At 38.8% G+C, this 23,493-nt stretch overlaps 1 protein-coding gene across 2 annotated transcripts in view; it reads left to right on the forward strand.

Annotated features, from left to right (window-relative positions):
• MBOAT2 (membrane bound O-acyltransferase domain containing 2) overlaps positions 1 to 23,493 on the forward strand; it is a 90,588-nt gene that overhangs the window by 49,555 nt on the left and 17,540 nt on the right. For both annotated transcript variants that reach the window (XM_042813428.1, XM_042813437.1), the window contains 4 exons: positions 7,014 to 7,109; positions 10,229 to 10,284; positions 18,416 to 18,470; positions 19,265 to 19,448. In XM_042813428.1, coding sequence (XP_042669362.1) covers positions 7,014 to 7,109; positions 10,229 to 10,284; positions 18,416 to 18,470; positions 19,265 to 19,448 — 391 coding nt within the window. The remainder of the gene's footprint in view (positions 1 to 7,013; positions 7,110 to 10,228; positions 10,285 to 18,415; positions 18,471 to 19,264; positions 19,449 to 23,493) is intronic.

The raw sequence follows: 23,493 nt of genomic DNA on the forward strand, positions 1-23,493 counted from the left end.
TGCTGTTGTCCTTCCACTGCATGGGAAGAGCCTAAAATAACAAAAGAGTTACGACAGCTCCCAAAGGGTGGCTTTGCCAAGGTCACTGCTCCTATTTTTGCTGGATTTTGTGCAAATAGAGATAGGTATGTTAGGTACTCGACCAAATATTTTATTTAGAAGATGAGTCCCTCAGAAGTGTAAAATCAAACAAAAATGCAACTCCTGCCCCTGGTTATGCAAATACAATCAGCTGATGTGTGTTGTTAGTCTGGTACTGTGACTGGTCGGCGTGTACAGAGCTCTGGAATTAATCTGTGGATGTTACTGCTGTTTTTTAGCCAGCAAACCAAAGTCTTTGAGGGTCACAGGGATCTTGCTGTGGAGGCACAACACAAAGCTGCTGAAGCTTTAGCAACTTCTTTTTGTTTGTGTGCTAATTTTTATGTAGTTATGCTGAAAACTTGGAGTTGGTGAAGAGAGTGAGGGTGATAAAGACAGGGGGATGTCTTGAGAAGAAAAAAACAAAGAAGGCTATTAAATATGTGTAAATATTAATACAGATACACTAAATATGTGTATTCAGTAGTATTTGATTCCAGGCCTTTAAGGTGCTGATGGTTTGAGCCTCAGAACTTTGGGAAGCAGACTCTGTGTGCTTGTGTGAGCACCTCCCTTCAGCCACTTCTGGGGAGGAACACTGACCTGGATGGAGACTTAGAGCTTAACAGCCCTGCTGCTTGGATGAGACCTTTAGCTCTTTCTTTGTTGGTGATGATGTGGTGGGCAGAATAGTAAGGTTATCATGTGGAATGAATTTAAGACTGGATTAAAAGGGTTTGCCTGTAAAAACAAAATTAGATCACCTTGCACTGAACTAGACAAGCAGTGATGGTGAGAAGTATTATTTTGTTGGCTGTGCTGTGCTTGGGGGGATGATTAAGAGGAGGGACTGTAAAGGGCTGAGCTTTAGGAGGTATTCTGCATTGGCAGAAACGATGCTTTGGAAGTCTATTTAATTTAGCAATGCAAAGTGTATATATTGAATTTCATGGAGTCGTTTGGAAACCAAAGGAAATTCCTTTTGATGTAAAAGAAGCCTGTATGTATGTGCATATATATATGCATAAATACGGACATGTAGGATGGTTTTTGGCTTCTTATATCTATATATAGACACACTCACCTATAGGTAGACTCATGTGCATATATGCACATAAAAAAAATTTTTTTTGATTAATATTAACAATGACAGCAGTAGATAAGACAAGAAATGTTGTAGAACAGTGTATTTGCTAATAAGAGAGAACTCTGCATTTAATTTTTAGCAAAATTAGAATAGAAATCCTCTTGGTCAGCATCTTCTGCAGAGTACCACTTGGACAGAGAGCTTGTTTGCTGTTTTCTATGTGTAGTAAAACACATGATAATATATAGAATAAATTATATTTAACATGAAATGTTAGAACCTATGTAAAAAAAGAAAAAACAACAAAGCAACTTTGATTATTTTACTAATTTTTTTAGTGCTTTCAGAGTTCAAAATAGTAGTGAATTAAAACATATAATGGCAGCTTGATACAAGAAAAGCCCTGCTTCCTAGTGGTATGTTTAGTCTTGTTTGTTTTTAACCTGTTTTCTAGTGTGACAGGGGGCTGTTGGTGTTTTGTTGTTGTTGCTTTTGTTGGGTTTTTAGCTTTAAAGCTGAAGTTAAATGTTTCAGACAGTCTGTTCTGCTTTCTGCTACTTCATTATTGCAGTGTCTTCCAGACATGCCTGGCTCGTTTGCATCTGTTGATAGATGAAGAAAGGTCTTTTTGACAAAGATCCTGTGAATTAGTTCTAAACAAATTCTAAATGAATGCCTTTGTGCTGATTAATTATATACCATACAACATGAATTACAGGTCAGTTTGTCTTACTGAACATGCTGTAACTTGTAATACTAACCATATTGCAACTTGCTTGTAGCAGCTCTTGAGCAAAGGGAGTGACTTCTGTAATTCTGCAGTGAGACCATTTTTCACCTAACAGCAGGGATAGGTGGAAGATTAACGCGGCTCTTTGAAAACCACCAGCTTTTGTACCAGAGGAGAAAATTCAGCCCTGGGTAACACTGCATTCACATACAGCCTGTGATTAATGCTGTGGTAGTCAGGTACAACTTCACATGGTTGAGTTCTGCAAAGCTTTACTTGTTTTTCAGGTCTATGGGGAGGTTTTTTTTGAAGAAATCCTGCCATGTTGGCAGTGGTGGCTAACATTGGCTAACGTCTATTTCAGGTAGTCAGCTGGGTGACACTTTGGTCAGCAGCTAAATAAAGCTAGGTTTGGTTTTGTTCAGGGAATCGGTAGGCATAGCAGGTGCTGGGTCTGATAGATGTTTGTGATTCTCCTCAAGGCAAGGAGCCATTTGTGCTCCTGCTGTCATTTTTGTAAGGATTGGCATTTTCACCTTTAGAGATGATAGGAAGGATGTCTGTCCCATCCACTGCGGGGTGTTGTCTGATGCGTTGTCAAAACGATTAAATACTTGTAAATACTTGTTTCTTCTTAAAATAAAAGCTGCAATAGGTTTGGGTTTTGTTGTTCTGAGATGATCACATGTGCATACTGTTCCTCAACACATGGCTTTGATGCTTCTTTCTATAATTAATAGTGACTGAGCTGCCTGACAACCCTGGCTGACATGGCTGGATTTCAGGTGTTTTCATTCAGTGGGGCTAAAATATCCCTGATACCTCATTTGCTTTTCTTTTGAGTTGTATCACTTTGTTTTATCCATCTTATCAACCTTACCTTGCCTGTTATATTTAGAAAAACTTGAAAATGAATCAGATGAAGATCCAGAGAAAAAGAGGAGAGAAGCCCAGGCGCTTGTAGCCAGAAGGCTCTGGAATGAGAGCAGAATTTGTGGACTGCTGGAAGATTTACACCTGTATTTGTTAACCAGGTTCACTATAGGCAGATGTCCCTCATAGTTTTAAGCCTTCATGGGTGCTTACAGTACATACGCCTGGGCTTTGATCACAGCTTATGATTTTTGTTTTTCTATGCAGACCAACTGTGAATGGTTATAACAACGTGGTTATGTTTGTGTAACCTAACAGACTTCTTGTAAATCCTGGGCATAAATTTGGATTTCCATTTAAAGCTGTATATAATGGTAACTTCTGTTTCCTTCTTTCTGGGAGGCAGGAGAAAGGGGAGTGTCATTGCTGTCCCCTTTCCCAATTTAGGGACACCAGGTAAATCACTTATTATTATGGATTTTTTTCCTTATTTTTTCGTTTAAAAAAAATTAAATGTTCATAATTCTGTTTAGTTTGTTCTATTATAATAATGGCCAGATTCTGTTATTTTTAGGAAGCAAGAGTCTTCTAGATTTAGTACCTGCAAATATTTAGTTCTTCAGTGATAAGATAAACATAAAATATTTTAGAAATAATCTGAAGTTAATATTTAGCTAAAATCCCATTATAAAATAACAGCAAATTATACATTATAAGACTGGAGGTGTTTTCAAAATGCATAAGTAAAGTGAAAGCAACAGTTCTGTGGATTTTAGAGTGTTTCTCTTTGCTTTTGTTTTGTTGGCTATTTTTAGGGGATATCTATCTAGTGCTTTTGGAAGCACTGCCTGATCTGTCATACTGCTGTGGTTCTCTACAGTGAACTGATGCTGATTTTATTTTTTATCTGTGTAATAACCTTTTAGGGAATCGATTATATTTACTTTGGTCACTTGTTTTCCAAGCCTTGCCATATGTTTCATGTCATTTATTTTATTATCATTGCTAGCAGTAAAAACATCTATATTTCAGTCCAGAAACCACCCTAGTTTTCTTTCAAATCACTTCAGGTGGCACTTGGCTGTTGCTGTGTCTTTGAAAAGTATATAGTGTTGTTTTGTTATTCACGTGGACTCAATGGCCTGCCACATGGCAGCTTGTGATAATCCTTGAACATCAACAACCAGCTTTGCCTTGGCAATGTCAGATTGTATCTCTCACTTGCTCATAAGGCAAATATGATTTTGAAACAGTAGGTTTCACTTAATGAAGCATCAAATTTTGTATCTTTGCGTGTGTATTGACCTTTAAGCTATTACTGAAGACCTTTACTCTTACTTGTAGAGCATGTGCAAACTTGCAGTGCTGAAACAAAAAAAGAAACAAATCTAAGAAGCCTGACCAGGTCTCTCTGGATGGCAGCACGACTCCCTGACCTATCAGTTATTTCTCCTGTTTTGTGCCATCAGCAGACATGCTGAGGGTGCTGCCACATCACCCAGGTTAGTTATGAAGTTGTTGAACAGGACCGGACCCAATAAAGACCCTTGGGTCAGTATGGATCCATTTCCTTCGCTGCTGGCCTCCAGCCAGTCTTTGCATCACTGACCACCACTCTGGGTGCAACCATTCAGCCAGTTTTCCATCCACCTCACTGTCTGCTCTTCCAGCACACACGTCAACAGCTTCTCTGTGAGAATCTTAATGGGGGGCAATGTCCAAAGCATTACTGAAATTCAAGTATACAATACCCACTGCTCTTCAGTTGTTTGCCAAGACAGTTCATTTTATTGTAGAAGGTTAGTTTGTAATTGAAGTTGCAAGGCATTTAAGCAATACCATAGCCAACCGCAAGTAACCGTAACACTGTCTCGTATGTTTTAGTATTCCATAAACGAGTAGCATCATTGCCTCAGTCTGCTCAGCACCCTCACTCAGAGGGGGTGAGGCCCTGGCACAGCTGCCCAGAGAGCTGTGGGTGCCCCATCCCTGCAGCTGCTCAAAGCCAGGTTGGGTGGGCCCTGGGCAGCCTGAGGTGGTGGGGGGCAGCCAGCCCATGGCAGGGGTTGGGCGGGTGGGCTGTGAGTCTCCTCCAACTCAAGCCTTCTATGATTCTCTGACTGCAACTTGGTTTAAACTATTTGTTTTCGCTACAGATATTGTCAGCCCACTTCTGGGCATATTTCGTGAAACACCTGGGGTTAGAGATGTGGAATTATGAGGATTTAGTAATTTTTCAACTGCAGCTTTTCTGCAAAAGAAAGTCTGCATGTTTTGTTAAGAACGTAGCGTAGAAGTGTTACAAGGTAAAACATTCGGAGGTAGATACTGGTGACTGTTTTTGTTTGTCTGACGGGATGTGCCCAACCCATTGATGTCTCACAGAATCATAGGACCATGTATGGCATGGTTCCTTGTCCTATGTGGTGAGCCCTGCTGCTGTGGGGGTCATTGTGAGGTAGGAAAGCTGCAGTTGGTGTCATGTGTGAAATTCTGTTTGTTTTAGGCAATATGCAGTGAATAGACTGCTGTTAGTAAATATATCATGTTGCCATTAAGGAGAAAATGAGATTTTCTTAGAGAAAACAACAATATTTAAATTGTTCTTGTTTTATTTATATTTATTTATTTTGTGTAGTATCTTTGGGAGGGTTCCAACCCAAAACATTCTGTTATTTTTGTTGGGGATTATTTAGTCAGGAAATCTTAAAAAAAAAAAAAAAGAAAAGAAAAAAAAGAAAAAAAAAAAGGCTGGTAACACTGAAAATCATGTTGAATTTTAGCTAATGAAATGGCTGGGAGTTACATCTGAGCAGACCAGTCATCACTCATATGAAACCTGTGCAATTTCTGTCATGTAGAGGAAGCAGCTTTTCTTACAATATCTCAAGAAGAAGCTACTTTCTAACTTGTTGTGCAGTGTATAATGCTCCTGATATCTGTGGTCCACTTCTTAACTGTGTCAACTTTTTTCCTTGCTGAAATAGTTCAATAGTATAAAGAATCAAATGTTGCTTAATTTTGTTTCATTTCTATTATGCACATTTTTGTGCCATTCAGCCACTCAATTTGATATTTTCTGGATTATTAAAATGGATGAAAACAGAAAAATGTTATTTATTGCTAAAGCAGGCAACCTAAAGCTTTAAACAAGCAAGCAAACGTGGATTTACACCGCTTCTGATGCACGGCATGTGAGGTCGGAAATGGTTCTCTGTCCTGAAAGCTGGACATCTTAAAATATTGTGTAGTTTGAATCTAAAGCAGTTCTTAAAGGTGAACCTGCAAGTGTTCTTTATGGCAAAAACAGGTATCACTTTCAGCTTGAAGAATAGTTTCTAAGACTTCAGACTTCATTACGTAAACACTTGTGCTAAAATATTAGTTTGAGAAAGAAAGGAAAAGCGTGTCCCAGACTCCTCCTGGAGTGCCCCTCACTGTGTCACCTTCATACAGTCCTAGCTCTCATTTTCCATGTGATACAAGAAAATGTTCAGTTTAATTGGATTTTGATTGTACAGCATAGTCTGCTGTAGGGACTGAACATCAGAGTGGTGTGCTTGATTTCATTATTGTGAATGCTTCGTGATCTGTGTGGAAATAGTCAGCATTTTACCTCTTACTAATAGGAGGAAAAAGACCCTGACCTTAAAATGATATGTGAAATTAAATTTTTAATACTTACAAAAGTTGCCTTTGTGTGTATTTTTTATACTTGCAAGGATCAGCTTTAACAGGAGGCGTAAACTCATACGGTTCCCTTTTCAATCAGATGTGTTTTAATGGGTATATTTGAAAATTAATATTCTTTTCCAGTGTCTGTGGTATAACGTATAGGAGAACAATCAATGGAGGTGTTGTTCAATGTATAATTTGCTTAATTTGCCAAATTCACATACTGGTACAGTCAAAAATTCACTTTGAACTAAAAATAATAGATTCATTTTACAGAACTTCTGTTCTTCACAGCAGCATTTGCATTACAAATGCCAAGTCTCATTCATGTCAGTAAATAAGATAATGGTGATAGCAGTTGTAATTTAGTACTGTATGCTTGGAAAAAAATCTTCATGGTTCTGTAGAATAAAACTTACAGAAGAAGTCAGAATGGAGGGGTACTGACCCGTGCAAATTGTGAAATACTCACTTGAAATTACTGAGAATTAAAATCTAATTAAAAATTGCTGACTTGGTGGAGAAACGTTTTTAATTAAAATGCTTTTTGTTTTTTACCCCTGTCAGGTATTGCTTTGTTTTTGCTTTGGGATACCTCACTGTGTGCCAAATTACTAGAGTCTATATCTTTGATTATGGACAGTATTCTGCTGATTTTTCTGGGTAAGGACAAAAAAAAATCTCTCCATCTTATCTTCCTGTGTGATGCTGCATCTTTGTTGTTTATTTTTTCCTTTCCCACCCACGGCAATGTGATGAAAGCTGAGTTGTGCCTTACATACTTGTATATGTCTGTAACCTGATGCCATGCTATGAGTTAAATCTGAATGTTTTAAGGGATTTAGCTTTTAGCTTTTCTCTCTTGTGGGTTTTATTCTATGTGTTCCAGAAAGGAAAGGCCAAGGAAAGAGGCACCCTTGGAACTAGAAAACTATGCCTGTTTATGTTCTCTTTTTATATGAGGAGCTTAATCTATATTTGGTTAGAGCCATATGTGAGCAAAATATAATAAAAAAGGTGAGGCAAAAATGAAAAATATTGGTGATTCTTGTCAGTACTACAGACAGAAACGAAGCACATCATTTCCTATGACTGTTTGCTCCTGGTAGGCCTTTGATCTAAAGGAGCATTTTGGGAAAAAAAAAAAAGAGGCGTGTGTGCAAGTCTGTTTAAAAACAGCAACAGCAGAAGCATTAAATACTTCTCAGGAGTAGTGGGAATGGCATTGGTGTTTGTAGTTCAGTATTGCTGTACTGTGTAGCAGAGTTGTGTTTGCCTTGTCACTTCTCAGTCTTCATTGGTAAGAGCCCCAAAACTACCTTGTAGGCTGAAGCCTGTAGCTTTTACAGTTAAGTTCATCCTTCCCGTTCTCATCAGAGGAGATCTAACCAGTGCAGACAGCAGAGCCTGGAGGGAACTTCAGCTGACCCTCCACTGAGTGTCTACCTTGATGTGAACTGGATCACTTGCCCCTGACTGTCTTGTCTAGATTTCTGCTGACTATAATGAGAGATTGTAACAAAGATATATGCATACAGATGCACAAAGCTAGATTTACAGATGCTGAACTGAATTTCACCATTAAGAGTGGAATCATGATCCAAATGCTGTCCTTTACAGATCACTTAAGGACCAAACGGTACAGCCTTGCATCAACCAAAGCTCTGAGCTCACTTGGGAAGCATTGTAATTGTATTTGCCTGTTATTGCCCTAAAACTATTAATAGTAGCCTGAGCACACCGTTCTTCAAATGTGACTGTATTGCTCTGATAGCAGCTGTCTTTGATGTTAGCTCCGATTTCTGCCAGGTCTAAACGTGTCCAGAGCTTCATGAAGTCTGTGCTCTGGATAGAGCTGCTCTGTTCAAACGACCCTTTCATGCCTGCAAGCTTGGTGTATGCATATTGTGTTAAATCTCCGGCATAAACTGCATCTGCTCCCTTGAGACCTGAGACAGGACTTGCTTCCAAAACAGGAGAACTGCATGCTGCAATTTGAACTGAAAGAGGCTATTTTCCCTCAGTTTTCCCTATTTGCAGAGAAAGAGGTTGAACTCAAAATTAACAAAAATGCCCTAACCAGCTGGTGAATCCCAGCACCAGCAGTTCTTTCTTGGTACCAAAGAAGCTGGCACAGCTTCATACAGAGGTTAGCCTTGAAAGAGCTTTGAATGAATTTAGATATTTCTCGTAACCCATCTTGCCCATCTGAAGTGTCCAAGTCCAGACAATCTGCCAATGAAATTTGACCTCGTGTTGGAGGTGCCATTGTGATTCTGGCTTCAGTACTAACAGACCCCAGCTGCCTGCAAGCCTTCCACAGCTTGCTTGCCCTTCTGCCAGTAGCTACAAGGGAAATGAAAACTGATATTCTGCCACACTGTTCCAGAAAGGGCTCTTCCTCTTTTAGTCTCTAGACTGTTGCTCCTCAGTCACATCTCTGAAGGTACTGGAAGAGCCATTTTAGAAAGAAAAAATATCAATAGCTGCTATGATAACAATGACATGTGTCAGCTAGAATTATTGTAAGGTCTGTCTGAGCTTCTCCTGGGCTCCATCCATTCACATATCCATTTACAGAAGGAAAACCTGTTTTGTTCAGAATCAGCTGGAGATCTGTGACAGCACCAGGCGACTCTTCAGCTCAGATGCTGAAAAGAGACTAGAGAGAATATTCCACAATGTCTGTTCTCATTTATTTTTTCCCTTGTTGATCCTCCCCTGTCACTCAAGCCTTGATAACAGGATTTTTGGGGACGCTGGCAATACAGGGGGTTAGTTTTTCCCTGATTGCATTTGAGAACTGAAAATACATTGTGCTTTGAAATAACTTGAAACGTAAAAAATATCATTTGGCAGGCTGAACCATCTGGGATAAGACTTGTCAGTAGAGGAGGACTTGATGGCTACAGGGTGATCATTTTTCTCTGTTTTTGTTATTGTGTTTCCAGCTCACGTACTACTAAGCAAATAAAATATATTTAAGAACTGGTTTCTGGTTGAATTCTGGTTACGCTCGTTTTATGCTTTAGTCTTCCCTACCCCTGTTAGGGGTTAGAAGTGCTGAGGTTTACATCAGATGGAAACTTAGGTACAGTGGAGATGGTACCATTTCTTAGTGAACTTTTCTGTTTTCCAGAGCAGTTAAAGCTGAGTTACATACCCAGTCAAGAATCTCTTGGACAGTTTATGATCCAATAAAATGTAGGAAATTCAATACGAACTGAATTCCATTGGAGTCAGCATAATTGTGCTAGGTTTTAGTTTTAACGCTTATGTTTACTTGAAGCACATAATAATTGTAGATGGAAAAATTAAGCGTAGGTCCAGCTATTAGTAGAAATAGTGAAAAATGCTCTGAGTATCTAAATAAGTAATGCTGCTGCTCAACTTTGGTATTCTTATTGTCCTTTGTTTACTGCTGCTGTAATTCATAATGCATATAGTTGTTCATACTGCCCTTTTTCCCTTACTCTTCCCACTAAGAGAAAAGAAAATAAACAGTGCTATTAGAAAGTAAATGTGGAGCACTGGCTGTGTTTGTGGGACCTACTGCAGCATTAAAAGGCATGGTTTATCAAATACAGTATCTAAGGAGTAAATTATTTTCATAGCTTGAAAATGGTGTCATGTTTTGAGCTCGGAAAACATACCTTCTATTGGAAGTCTTCCACTAGAGAGTAATTAACCTGGCTATTTGTGTAACATTTTCCTTGATGTTTACATGTCAAAGAAAATCTGATTTTTTTTCTAAACTGTTCTTTCTTCCTTTCTTGTAACAGTCCAATGATGATAATTACACAGAAGATCACTAGTTTGGCATTTGAGATTCATGATGGTAAGATTTCTTTAAGCTGTCTTAAATTTTCCTTTTTTTTTTTCCTTTTTTTTTCCTAAATCCAACTGACATTCTTGTGCTGGGCTGTAGATTCTGAGCATTAGCCAAATAATTTCAAAACTCAGAGGTCACTGTTGAGAGATTGGTGGTAGCAGTACACTGTGATCTCAGTTGCTGAGCACCTGTTGCTTTAAACAACATAAATTCTATGTGTGTACAGGCTTTAGTGCTGTTGTTAATTGTTTGAATTCTGGTAAGCCTAGAGAAGCCTGCAGGCTGTAACGTTCACAGATATGAAAAGTCTGGAAAGCACTTCTTGTATGAATACTTGAATGAATGAAAATGAATGAGCAATGCTAGATATGTCTAGCTGATGTCTAAAATGGTGGAAAAGCTGATGTCAAACTTCAGAGAAAACATATTCGCAAGTATTAGTTTTGCAAGCTATAATCAGAGTACAGAGTGCCCAGGTTAGAGGAAACAGCTTATTCTGAAGCAGTAATAATTCTATTATCAAAAGTAAATGCTTCCTCCTATTATTTTGCTAAAGGAATGAGCTATTCCAGATTTCCAGATACCTGCACAAGTAGTGGAGTTGAGTTATAGGACAAGCATGGGAGTGTTTCTGATGGTCTTGAAACAAATGTTTCATTTAGTCAGCTTTGTTCTTTAACTATGAACTGCACAAGATTTTTTTACCTACTTAGAATCATAGAATCATAGAATTGCTCAGGTTGGAAAAGACCTTAAAGATCATCAAGTCCAACCATGACCTAACCGTACTACCCTAACTCTCACGACCCTCCGCTAAATCATGTCCCTGAGCACCACATCCAAATGGTTTTAAAACACATCCAGGGATGGTGACTCAACCACCTCCCTGGGGAGCCTATTCCAGTGCTTAACAACCCTTTCTGTAAAGAAGTTTTTCCTGATATCCAATCTAAACTTACCCTGGCACAACTTATGGCCATTTCCCCTTGTCCTGTCACCAGTGAGAAGAGACCAGCCCCTCTCTTGTTGTAAGCACCTTTCGGATACTGGGAGAGATCAATAAGGTTTCCCCTCAGCCTCCTTTTTCCCAGCTTATCAGCCCCAGTTCCTTCAGTCTCTCCTTGCAGAGCATATTCTCCAAGCCTTTCCCAAGCCTTGTTGCTCTTCTTTGGACCTGCTCCAGCACCTCAATGTCCTTTCTGTTCTGAGGTGTCCTTAAATTAACACATACCACCTGTATTTTATTAGAAAGTCCAGATTATTTGAAGTCTGAATTTGTTTGAGATAAGTTGAATTCTGTGTATCTATCATGAAATTTTTTTCCCTACTGATTCCACATCAGAGATCCTTTAGAATCTCTGTCAGCTTGTGGGAATACAGTGGAAAGCTCTCTCTCTGGTTGCATTTGCAGTTATCAGAGTTCTTGAGTTGGATGATCACAGCTAAGAGCACAGTGGCAGCATGATGAGACCAGTGTAAATTCAGGAGCATCTTTGAGTCTTATCTCAGGAGATGATTAAAAAACATGTACAAGGGAGACTGAGGTTGTATTAAATCAATGATTTTTAAGCATGCACAGCCTGCAAGGGATCTGTCAAGAGAAAACAATGAAAAGAAGCCTGCTGCCAATGGGCTTTTGTTCACTACACAAAGATCCTTGCTTCCACTGGAAAATATTTTAAGAGACGTACGGCTTAACGAGGAGGTAATGTTGAAAATCACTGTACAGATTAATTAATGGCAATCTGAGCCTTTAGCCACTTCAGCTTGGCTAAATTCATCACCATTTACTTTTTGGGTTTTTTTGCCCTCTCCTTGATTTTTACCAGTATATCTAAGGAAAAGTAATGAAAATAAAAAATCAGACATTGCTGCATTGGAAGATCTTAGTAAATGTCGGGGCTGTAGCTGTGGTTAGGTTGGTTTTGTGATAAAGGCAAGTCTCCTGCACTTGATCTTTTCCTGGCAGCCTGCTCACTGTGCTCAGCTGGTTTCAGTATTACATTTGAAGATCCTGGAAAGAATTGGGTGTAAGGGCACTCACTCACACTGCATAATAAAGACTCTGTCTGCTCTTAGTGAATATCCTTGATCCCAAGTTGAACACCAGCACTTCTGTAAATAAATAGTTCTGGAAGTTACAACTCTGTGCATTTATTGTGGACTTTTACAAGAGGAAAATTGTATGCAAGTTTCATAGGAACAATTTGGGTTTGATCTGTAATGCTAGCTTTTCAGAAGGTTGCATGGGTCAGAAATTTACACCTACATAAATTTAGTCTGTGCGTTTTGTGTTTTAAAGATAAGCCCTTGGTAATTCTTGTCTTCTTACATGTTCCTGCTACTGAAATGAACACTAACAAAATTAAATAGTATGTTATATTTGTATTTCTTGCTGACTATCACACATATTTTAAAGGCAGAGAAGTTTTTGTTCAGAGAGAAAAGTTCAGAGACTGCTTTTGTCCATATTCGTTCTTTCTGGCAAGATTTAGATTTATTTGTGTAATGTTAGGCTGCTGACAGAGTTAAAGGGATAAAAAAAGGAACTTTTCTGAATGAAGTACCTCTTCATCGAATTTAAAACTGGCATGTTTTGGGGAAGGAAAGGTGCACTGCAGCTATTTCAGAAATAGGCTGATTGGCTGCAGTTAGTTTCAGAAAGCTAAAAATGAAGAATTCTACTTGCATGAGAAATTTCCAGCTAGCAGATGCTGTTAAATAGAGAAATTTTTGCAATTACAAGGTGCAAAAAGTTGATCAAAGGAGAAAGATACTGTCACTGCTTAACTCTTCTGTTTTGAGATGGCAACAATATATTTTTTTGATAGAAGTTGGTTTAACAAAGTTTAATGATAAGTAAGATAGCTGTTTAACAAGCTTTGATGGCAAGGTACACTTGGTTATTCTCTGCATAGAGGACAGGATCAAAGGAAATCATCCAGAAGCCCTTTTTGTTGAGTCATGAGGTTCTGAGTGGACCCCCTTGCTTTCCAAACTCCTGCTCAGAGGAGCTAGGGTGCAGCAGGACTCAGTCTCAGTCCCAGCCTAACAATGACAGACCAGCTTGGGCTGGAAGATGCTATCACACACATGGAGCTCCCCCTCTTTTGCTCACAACCCACATAGCTGCAGATGAGTATCACTCATTTTACTGCAATTCTGCAGGAGCTGGGAGATCTTTACAGGAAGGAAGGACCCGTATCAACATCTAATCTCACTGACCTGTATGTGCTTTGACAGCTTGTTTTTAACGCCAGTGCTTAATGAGTCTTAAACAAAGAGTCTCTTCAATTGTTCACATTCATAACCCAAGGAAGTTCTGGAGCTCACAACATACTTATTTTTAAAGCACCAAGAGATTTGGTCACCAAAATCTGGGAATATTAGGCTGGATATTTGCTATTTAAATGGGCAAACATGTTCATGGCTTCTTCCAACCTCATTTCTCTAACTCAAACTAAATTGAAGATTAAAAAAACAAAAGCCATAAACAGTCACTTCTTATATGTAATAGTCGTATAGTAAGGCAGATGTAATTCTTCCAAATTTCCTCCATATTGCTGTGTTGCATTTGTCCAGAAAACTGGCTGGACACAGGTAAGAAACCAGAAGCATAATGCTCTTCTGTCAGCTTCTTGGCTCCTGAAGGCTTATCTCTCACGTGCTTTCTGACCACCAGAAAATAAACTTTGCTGTTCCTTTAGACACCCTTCTGCTATCACTCATGCCTTGGTTTTCAACTCTGTAGTTGCTGATGCTTAAGTGCACTGTTTCAGGAACACAGCTTGCTTTTCTGTAATTATTATGTCCTGATGGATCTGGCGCCCTCCATTTTTAAAAGCAATAGAGCAGACATTGATACTGATCTGTTACAGCACTGCATTTACTGTGAGAGCTAAAAGGAGATAGAGTACACTGAATATGCAGCTGATAAGGTATTTCTGTTTTATTTTGTTTGAATTTTTTTAAGTTCTGCCTTTTCTTTTTCAATCATGCACCAAGAGATACAGTTATGTGCTAGTCTTACAGCAGTGTTTTGGGTCTCCCACATTTATTTTGCTCCAGCAGCTGCATATGAGGACAACAGGAGGATTGTTTGATGCTGTTTCTCCTCATATTGCTTTTGTACTACTGTATAGTGTTGTGGATTTGCAAATTGGCTATTAAAGTTTATTTTCCTCCCAAAATTGTGGAAGTATATTCTTTGTTCCATGTGGTCCCTCAGGAGATGATATCTTAATGAGTGGATGAAACACACAGGAAAAAGAGATAAGGAAGAAGAAAAGTAATACTGGAGAAACTTACATGTTACTATGTTAGTTGCAGTGGTCTTAATTATCTTTTGCTATCACCTTCTTACTGTCAAAGCAGTGCAGCACACACTTGGGGTGGTTATTAAGCAAAGTAATTTGAAAGAAAAAAAGGCAAATTTCATGTTCATTCACATCTAATGAGCAATCCCATCCAAATTGCAGTACCTGCTATTCTGATAGCAGTGCTGGCTTTATTAGCTGTGCTCAGATAATGTAATGCTGCAAAAGTATTGAGGAATGCTTCATGCTTAGATTGCTGCAAACATTCCATCTTGATTTTCAGTTAACTTGATGCTTTGCCTTCTCCTTTTCTCAAAGGCAAACACTTCCCATATTCAGCAGGAATGCTGTGGTGGTATGGTGTTTCTTTATTTGTTGTTGTTTTGATTGGTTAATTTTAATTGCAATGCTTTCTTCAGGAGTCTTAGAGCTTCTCTCTGTCAGTTGCCTCTTGGTCTATATTTTGTACATCCTTTTTTAAAGTGCTCCCTCTTGTGTTAGTGACAGCATAGCTATTGTAGCTGCTACCGAATCACTTTAATTACTCTACATGCCATTAAAATTTTATGGAATTACATTGTATTTCTCAGCTCCTAAGACTTGTGTTGTTTGGGGCCCATGTTTGATTATGTCAAAATTTCTGATTTTTTTTGCTTTTTTTTTGTAATTTCTCTGCAATTTTACTTAGCTGATACCAGTGCCTATTTGCTGCCAGCGTGCTGGTAACAACTAAAACTGTTATGGAAAGTCTGTGTCTTCTTCAGGCCTTCACATATTTCATTAACAGAGTGCATTTAAACTCAGGTGATCCACTTCTGAACCTCAAATCTTGCTGTGGTTTCAACAGGGCTTGTGATATGATCTTCATGCTTAAGTATTCTTAGTTAATATCATATTTATTTAAGCATTATAAATGAGTCACTTAATAGCCAGTTTTTCATGCAAATGTAAAAGTGGGTAGACTCAAGCAGATTAACTACTAAGCTGGGTTAATACCAAGATATAATGGTAAATATTGTGCTGTTGTAGTGAGAAAGCCTGATAGTACCATAACAGCCTTTAATAAAACCTGTGGGGAAGGATATTGGTATATACCCAAAGATGGTGATTTACCTTTATGGTTTGATCTCCTGAAGAGGAATGAACAGATGCAACTTCCTCATGATCTAGATCAATGGAGATAATTTTTGTTAGCAGCGATTTACAAAATTCTTGTGCACAGAAGGAACGCAGGCTTATTTCTTTACAGATGAGAAAACTGAGTTGTAGCTGCTGAAAGGCCAGATAATTTCACTTCTCTCACAAATGTTCGATAAAACCCATTTTCTCTAATCCCCACTGTGTGATTTGGTAGCAACTAGAAGATGCAACCATTGCAGAAGTATGCTGCTTTAGAACAGGAGAAAACATTTCTCATCATCCCTAGAGGAAAGTTAGAAAAATTCATAAATTCCCTACAGTGGCATACTGATGAAATGAGGTGTCTTTATCTCCAGTGTGTAGCAGGTAGGGAACAGCTATGATCTGGGGCCTCTGTCCCCATGGGCAAATACAACTGCCTCAAAAGCATTGAACGCGTTTATCTTAGTTTAGATAAGGTTGGACTTGATGATTCTTCAAAGTCCTCTCCCTGAAGAGGTTTTAAAAGCATCTTTTCCCCTTTTCCATGTGTATTTTCTATCAATTAAAAGAAGTCTGCAGTGCCTTTCTGAAAGCTTGCAAGAGTGTGACACAGGCACTGAGAAGATGTGAAAAAGCATTAGGGGAAAGGCACCGACCTCTGAGAGGCTGGTGGTTCCATACGTATATGGATATACTTGAACCTATTTTAAATATGCCAACTCCTTAACCTCTAGCTCTCCAAAAGTACAGGTCATATTTCACTGATTAGATTCTTCTATTTGAGTTTTTTCCCTTATTTTGGAACACATCAGTGGCGTGAAATCTTTTATTAGGCTAATCACCCGTCTTTAGTCCCTCCTTGTTCAAGTTAATTTGGACACACTTGGTCACTGCTTCCTCCTGACTCAAGGAAAAAGCTATCTATCAGGATTTAGTACCTGAGACCTGTTATGTTGTAGCCTTAAAGGTTAAAGTACTTTTCAAAAAGCTTCTCCCACTATTTTTAAAACACTTTTAACTGTAGCTAAAACTTGGGCTGTAGTACTGAGAAGATAGGACAGTGTAATGGTGGGGAAGAGAAAATGCCTGAAGTCATGGGCCATGCTTTGTCCTTCAGTTTCTTTCCTTGGGTCTGAATGAAGGAGGTTGACTTTCGGCTGTGAAGATGAGGAATGAAGAAGGTATTCTTCAGGTTGTAGGAGATACCCATTTGCTGTATCAATCTCAGCTTGAAAGACAAATGCAGTTTTTAAGACCTAAGTATCTGTATGTCATAGTTCCTAGAATCAAATGAAGACAACAGGCTATCTTCCCTTCAGACAAGAAGTATCTCCAAGAGTCATAGAATTGAGTGAGGTTTGATATCACTTCCTCCTCTCTCCCTCCCCCTCTCCTTTTTTTTTCTTTGTGTGTGTCTCAAACTTGACTGATTTAGATATCTAACTAGAAAACAGACTCCGTTTGAAACTTTCCTTATGCTTAGATCAAATGTAAGGGCTCGTTTCCATGGATTTAATGGCATCAAGGGGCAGGCTTTGAAGGCAATCTTTCTGTGAGTGAAGGAGGATCTTTCCTTCTATATAGTCCGTATAATCACTTATTTTTACAGTGTGTTGTAATATCTGTGTTACCTCTACACTTTCATTAAACTGGGATGGAGACTGGCTTTTGGGTTTAGGAACCGCTAGGAAGGAATGTAATTGAAGAGGGATTCCATAAGCTTAATTTCCCTTAGGAAGTTATGTTTTATAAAATAAGTGAATGCTTGCAGTCACTAAGGAAACTTGCCGATGTGAACAGCAGAGATGGATGCACATGCTGCTGTCTGAGCTAGAGGCAGACCTGCAGGAGGAGCTGAAGCAGCCATTTCGGCAGGCGCTGCTGGCTGCTCTAAACCAGGCCTGTCTGAAGGAAGGAGCTCAGCTTCTTCTGTGCCCCCACCCTTGGACTTGTGTATTTTGTAATTATTTCAAGTGTTGAAGGTTCTACTCACTTCTACAGCAATACGAATTCTGCAAATTGCTTTTCAGGAGTAGGCCAGCAAAGTGCTGGGTACTGCAAGAACATAAATCCAGCCTTGCTGCTGAATGTAGCCTTGGCCTGCCCCTGGCTGCTGGCAGGGCTCCGGGTTCTGGGCAGGGACTCTTGCCTGTTGTGCCTGATTCACTGGACCTTGTTTATAGTCCTTACTTACAGCACGGAGGTACCTTGTAAAGGTCTGCACTGGGCTTTGAGCAGCATAAATCTGTCTTAGGCTGTGTTCATATTACATATCGGAGGTGTATGATCCTGGGTTACTGCTGTGTTAATGGGGACTGGATTTTAACTTCCCAGACAGGGAGTAAAGGGTTCTGAAACCTGCAGACTTTGAAACCTGAAGAAATGTAAGGGAACTGTGTTTTTCACCACTTACTACAAGCCTTCTTAATGCAATCATGAAATCCACGTGGTTTCAGGTTTGGACACTGTTGGATATAGCTGAGGATATATAAGTTTGTAATTTTGTCAACAGTAAGAAATGATTGATCCAATTCCAACTAAAATATTATGTGACATAATACTTCTGAAGTTACTTGAGGACATAAAGAAAAAGATTATACTGCAGCATGAGGGTTGCTCTACTGAGTAAAGCCAGTACTAATTAATAAGTGTTGTTTAAGCTTTTCTTTATTTTTCCTTTTCTCTGTGCTCTTTTCTAGGTATGTTTCGAAAAAATGAAGATTTGACACCATCACAGAGGTGTTTGGCTGTAAGGTAGGGTTTCAGTGATCTGAGAGTCTGGTTTTGGTGGCAGGAAGAAGCTGATGGTTTGTGTGCTTTATTAATGCTGTGCAGAAATGCAACAGCTCCTATTCAGGATTGAGCGTTTACAAACTCGGCTAAAACAGATCCATGCATTTTATGTTTGTAACTTAATTACAGGCATCTATTCTGCAAAATATCACTATGGAATATTTTTCTACAGTGTAAAAGCTGAGTTCTATGTGTCATATGCAAATTACATCCAGACAGGAGACTAGTTAACATTTAGTACACATATAAAGTAGTTGGCAAAGGAATACTTGTTTCTGTTTTTCAGAATTTAACTTACCTGTTTTCCTTTCTCTATTCAGGAGACTTGCTAATATTATGTTGTCCTGGCCTAAACAGTCTTGACTTGAGGAATTTTCCTCAGTTTAGGTTGTTGCCAGCTAATACAAACCTTTGTTTACTGACTCGGTTATTGAGGAAAAAGGAAAACATAAACAATTGAACAAGCACTTCAGGGAAACACCCTTCCACCTTCTTCCCCAGGTTCAGCGTCAGATTGAGGACAAAGTCACAAGAGTTAAAGACATCATTCTGAAAATGCTCAGTATGGATTGGAAAGCGATGCTATGTTTAGAGTATTTTAAGTTGTGATTACAAAATGTGCACAAACTGCTTTTCTGCATTTGGGTTTTACTGCAATTAGAGTAAGCAATGACATGCAGTATGACTTCTCCTGCTGTGGAAATTCTGTGGAACTACACATTCCATCTCACAAGCTGCTTGTCTTTGAATTACAGACGCATGCCAAGTCTACTGGAATATTTAAGTTACAACTGTAATTTCATGGGTATCCTGGCAGGCCCGTTATGCTCTTACAAAGACTATATTACTTTCATTGAAGGCAGATCATACCAACTGCAACAGTCTGAAGCAAATGGGAAGGAAGATACAAAATATGAACAAACGGATCCTTCTCCAAATGTAAGATGTATGACTCTGACTCTTGCAGTGCTGATGCTGATGTAATCATTGCATGAAAAGCTTGGTTTGCACTGTTTGTTTACAGGCATAACTGCTGAGCTGTATCTGGAGTTCATTCATCAACAGTACAGTTCTCTGTTCAGAAAGTTAAATACTTTCTTTTTAAGCTAGGTTTTCTCCATGGTTTCCAGTCTGGATCTTGTGGACAAAAGCAAATGAAATTGGTGCTTCCTAACAAGCTTATATGGTAAAAAGCCATCTTTAGATGAAGCAGTTAATGCATGTTTTCTTCAAAGTGTACGCTGCGTGCAGTAAAGACATACTGTATGTCTTGTCTTTTGAAAGTGGATGAGACTTAACAATTTCAGCAAAGTTTTATGAAAGTTCTCAAATTCTATTGTTTTCTAATGTTTTCTGCTCTGCATGGAGCAAGCAGCAAACATTCACATGCATTAAGTTGAAAAACACTCATGGAAACAATTTTTCCTGCTTTTATTTGTGTAGAGAGGTGCTGAAGCTCAATGTTATTTTTTGCCTTCATCTGAAGATGTAGTAAAACGTAGTATACTAGTATACTAGTGATAGCTGCATGGCTAGCCATCCATACAGTGTATTGCTTTTCTCTCTGTTCTTCTATTGGAAAAGAGAATACATACGTGCAGAAGAAAATCCATTTGATCCTACCTTACTGGTCTGAATTAAAAGCTCCCAGAGCTTGTTCCTTTTCTTATTTAATCCAAAGAGTTTAATGTTGAGGGTACTGAATATTACCACTCTCTTCATATGTTCTTAAATAGGAGTGTGTCTATCTTTTACATTTGTGTCTAAGATAATTAGTATTACGTATTAAAAACAGAATTATTACGGAGTCAACTGGAGCACTTTGCATTAATGGCTTTCACTGACTCCAGGAACAATTACTTGTTTCCTGCTTGTCTTTGCTAGCAGTTGCTAGAGCAGATGAAGGCATTCCCACAGCTGCTCATCGCATCCTGCTAGCTGGAGGATTCCGTCCCCTAGCGAATAGAACACTTAAGTGTTTCTCAATCAGTTGTCATCTCCAGCCACTTCCATTCTTTGAATGTGGGTGAGGACATTTTGCACATTCTGTTCTACCAATCTTATGTGGTTGTTGTAAGTTGCACCACAGAAATATAAACAAGTGGCTGGAGAATGATAATATTTTAACCTGCTCTGCATGTTGGCAAGCTGATGCAAGTGTGCTGTTGAGGAAGTCGTCAAGAAGGGAGAAGGACAAATGAGACTTGCTTGCATAGACTGGCACTTCATAGTCTGTCCATAGCCTGCACTTGTGTGTCGTATGGGCTAGGTTGCAAACTCTTGGTTTTTAAACAATCTTTTATCTTATGTACTAAGCTCCTATTTCTGAAGAAAAATATTATGAAGTAAGATAAATAGACCTAACCCAATCTGCTGGTATCAGGACTTCTGAACATGCATCTGCTGTTTGCCTAGTTGGGCTTCATAGCTTTTTACCGCATAATCTTTCTAGTGACCCAAATAAAGTCAATACAAACAAATGTAAAACTATAACAGATTCTTCTTTCAGGTAAGCAGTTTTTGCTAAAGTGTATTGCTCTCAAATTGCTTGATGTTTTTTGCAATTTATGCTGCGTTAGATTTTGACATAAAAAATAAAAGAGAAGTTGACTCTGCTGTTGATACTTCATCTCCCAACTGGCATTAGAGAAATCTGGCTGTGTTTTATAGCACCAGAGAGTATTCTGTGCTTTTGGAGAAATGTGGATGATATAATTTGTTCACTGCATTTGCTGCATCAATCAAACAATTCGCTGTTTTGTTCTAGAAGAAGAACGTTTAAATCCCATTAACTTCATGTTAATGTCTTAAATTTGTGCCTAGATTCTCACGTTACCTTTAATGTCAGTGTAAATTGTTAGGTAACTCAGAAAAATGAAGTGTAATGGGGATTGGCAAATGTTAATGTACTAAGTGAAAAAAAATCCTTCAGTTGAGTTTACAATAAGCTTCTTGTTAAATATAATTTATATAACAGAAGTAGTTCATGCTGGCTTCCTCCCCTCTCCTGTTTGTCGATTGCATGATACCAACTTGGTTTAGTATTTTTGCTGTGTTCATTGCATGTTAAATGAATCAAATCAGCGTATTAAAACTCATTTCTTATGTGCCTCCTATTGTGCCTTTTTGCAAGCTATCAATTGTTGGTGCTCAAAGTGGTGTCAACTCTCAGAAATTAATATCTGTCTTTGTAAGTTTCTTTTTATTATGGCTACCCTTAACATACGAGATGCCTGTCAGCAGATACCTGCTTTCTTGCATATTCTATAGACTCTTCCTATAAATTAAGAAAGTTCTGGGTTAATTACATGTAATTTTTAACTGAGGTGCTATCCTTCACAAAATGATGCACTTTAACGTAGTTCAGTATTATACTGAAATCCTTATTTTTTATCAGCCAAGAAGAAAAAAATATTCAGATAAGGCCTAGAGCACCTTTTATGCTTCTTGTTTGTATTCATATGCACAGTACTTCTCCATGCAGCGATACATCTACGTGCACTCAGCGTTTATTGCTTCAATTAGAAAGCTGTTCCTGAACTCCTTTCACTAGTCAGGAATCCAGCTTTCAACCTACTTGGATTCCCAACCAATTAATGCACATTTGTTTTTGCCCTGGCACTCTTCTAGCCTAAATAAGTTTTTTTCCCTTCACAATATTATCCATATTTCATATTTTTCATACAGGTATGCCTAATTTTTGTTCATCAGAGCCAAACGAGCCAGGCTCTTCTTCCTTCTTGATGAAAAATAAATTGTGTATTCTACTTCACATGAGGTAAAAGGGACCCATCCTGCAGCTTCTGTTCTTGCAGTTCATTAGCAGAACAATTACTTTGGACTGTAGTTTCTGAGTTATTCCACAATAAGTGAGTTTTACTTTTTGACTTGATGCACTGAAAACTTTGGAGGGTGAATGAAACAAAACTTCAGACTTCTTAGAATTAGTTTCTTCATCCTGTAGGGACTGACCAATCCTCCTGTGAGTGTGGAACCCTGTTTATGCTTTGGCAAAGAATAACCAAATGGCAATTGCACTAACTGTGGTGTCAGGTGTGGATTCCTGTTTGCGTGTAAGATTATTCAAAATTTGAGTGCTCTAAGCAAGCCAAGCCTCAGGCTAGAATGTAATGATCTGTTGAGTCCAACCCAAGTATCAACTTGTGGCAGTGGCGTCTGAGTTGTGTACCTGTCACAGAGTGCTGGTGAGCGTTTCATGGCACAGTGATCTGATTCGAGCGGTTGATCCCATCCAAAGCTAGTTTGTCAAAAATAAGTAAATAAAAACAAAACAAGGCAAATACCCCAACGACTGGTATTTCTCTTCATTTGCTTCCCGAATCTGACCCCCCCCAGAAGGAAAAGAGCAAAAATGTGTAGCCAAGGTGAGGAGAAAAGGCAGGACTGCTTTGTTGCAGTGCAGCCTGTATTTGAACTGTCCTTCTGAAGGGCTGCTTAAAGCAGGCCTGGACCTGCAGCTCCCAGTCCTTGTAGAAGGTTACCTCCAGTGTTGTTTGCTGAGGACTTCAGTGTGCCTCCCTATGCCTGGGAGTGGTGTCAGCAGGCGTGGTTGGGGGTTCTGGGATTTGTAATTATGTATTTGAAGTAGTACTGGTTAAAAAACAAAAACACAAACAAAAAAAGCCATTAAGTAACATGCCATGCTGCTTCTGGATGTTATTATCCTTTTTCCTGTACTTTAATGTTGCTGCTAAAAAATTATAAATAGATATAAAATAGTAGAAATACATCATTTAAGTAAATAAAAACACCATCCTGCTATGGTACATACAAGTTCTGCAACTACAGATTGACAACCTCAGGGTTTATTTTTCAAAGGTATGTCTACGTGAGTTCACTGTTCTTTCTTAAGATGAATTTCATTGAGAACCTGCTGCTGTTCCTTCAAAGAAGGGCTTTCACCTCCATGATTTAATTGAAAACCTGCAGAGAGGTACCAGTGCATTTTGGGTTGATGATACAG

This window comes from Centrocercus urophasianus, unplaced genomic scaffold (assembly GCF_019232065.1).
Source record: "Centrocercus urophasianus isolate 14NV4802_14NV808 unplaced genomic scaffold, USGS_Curo_1.0 seq_10, whole genome shotgun sequence".
Classification (NCBI taxonomy): domain Eukaryota; kingdom Metazoa; phylum Chordata; class Aves; order Galliformes; family Phasianidae; genus Centrocercus; species Centrocercus urophasianus.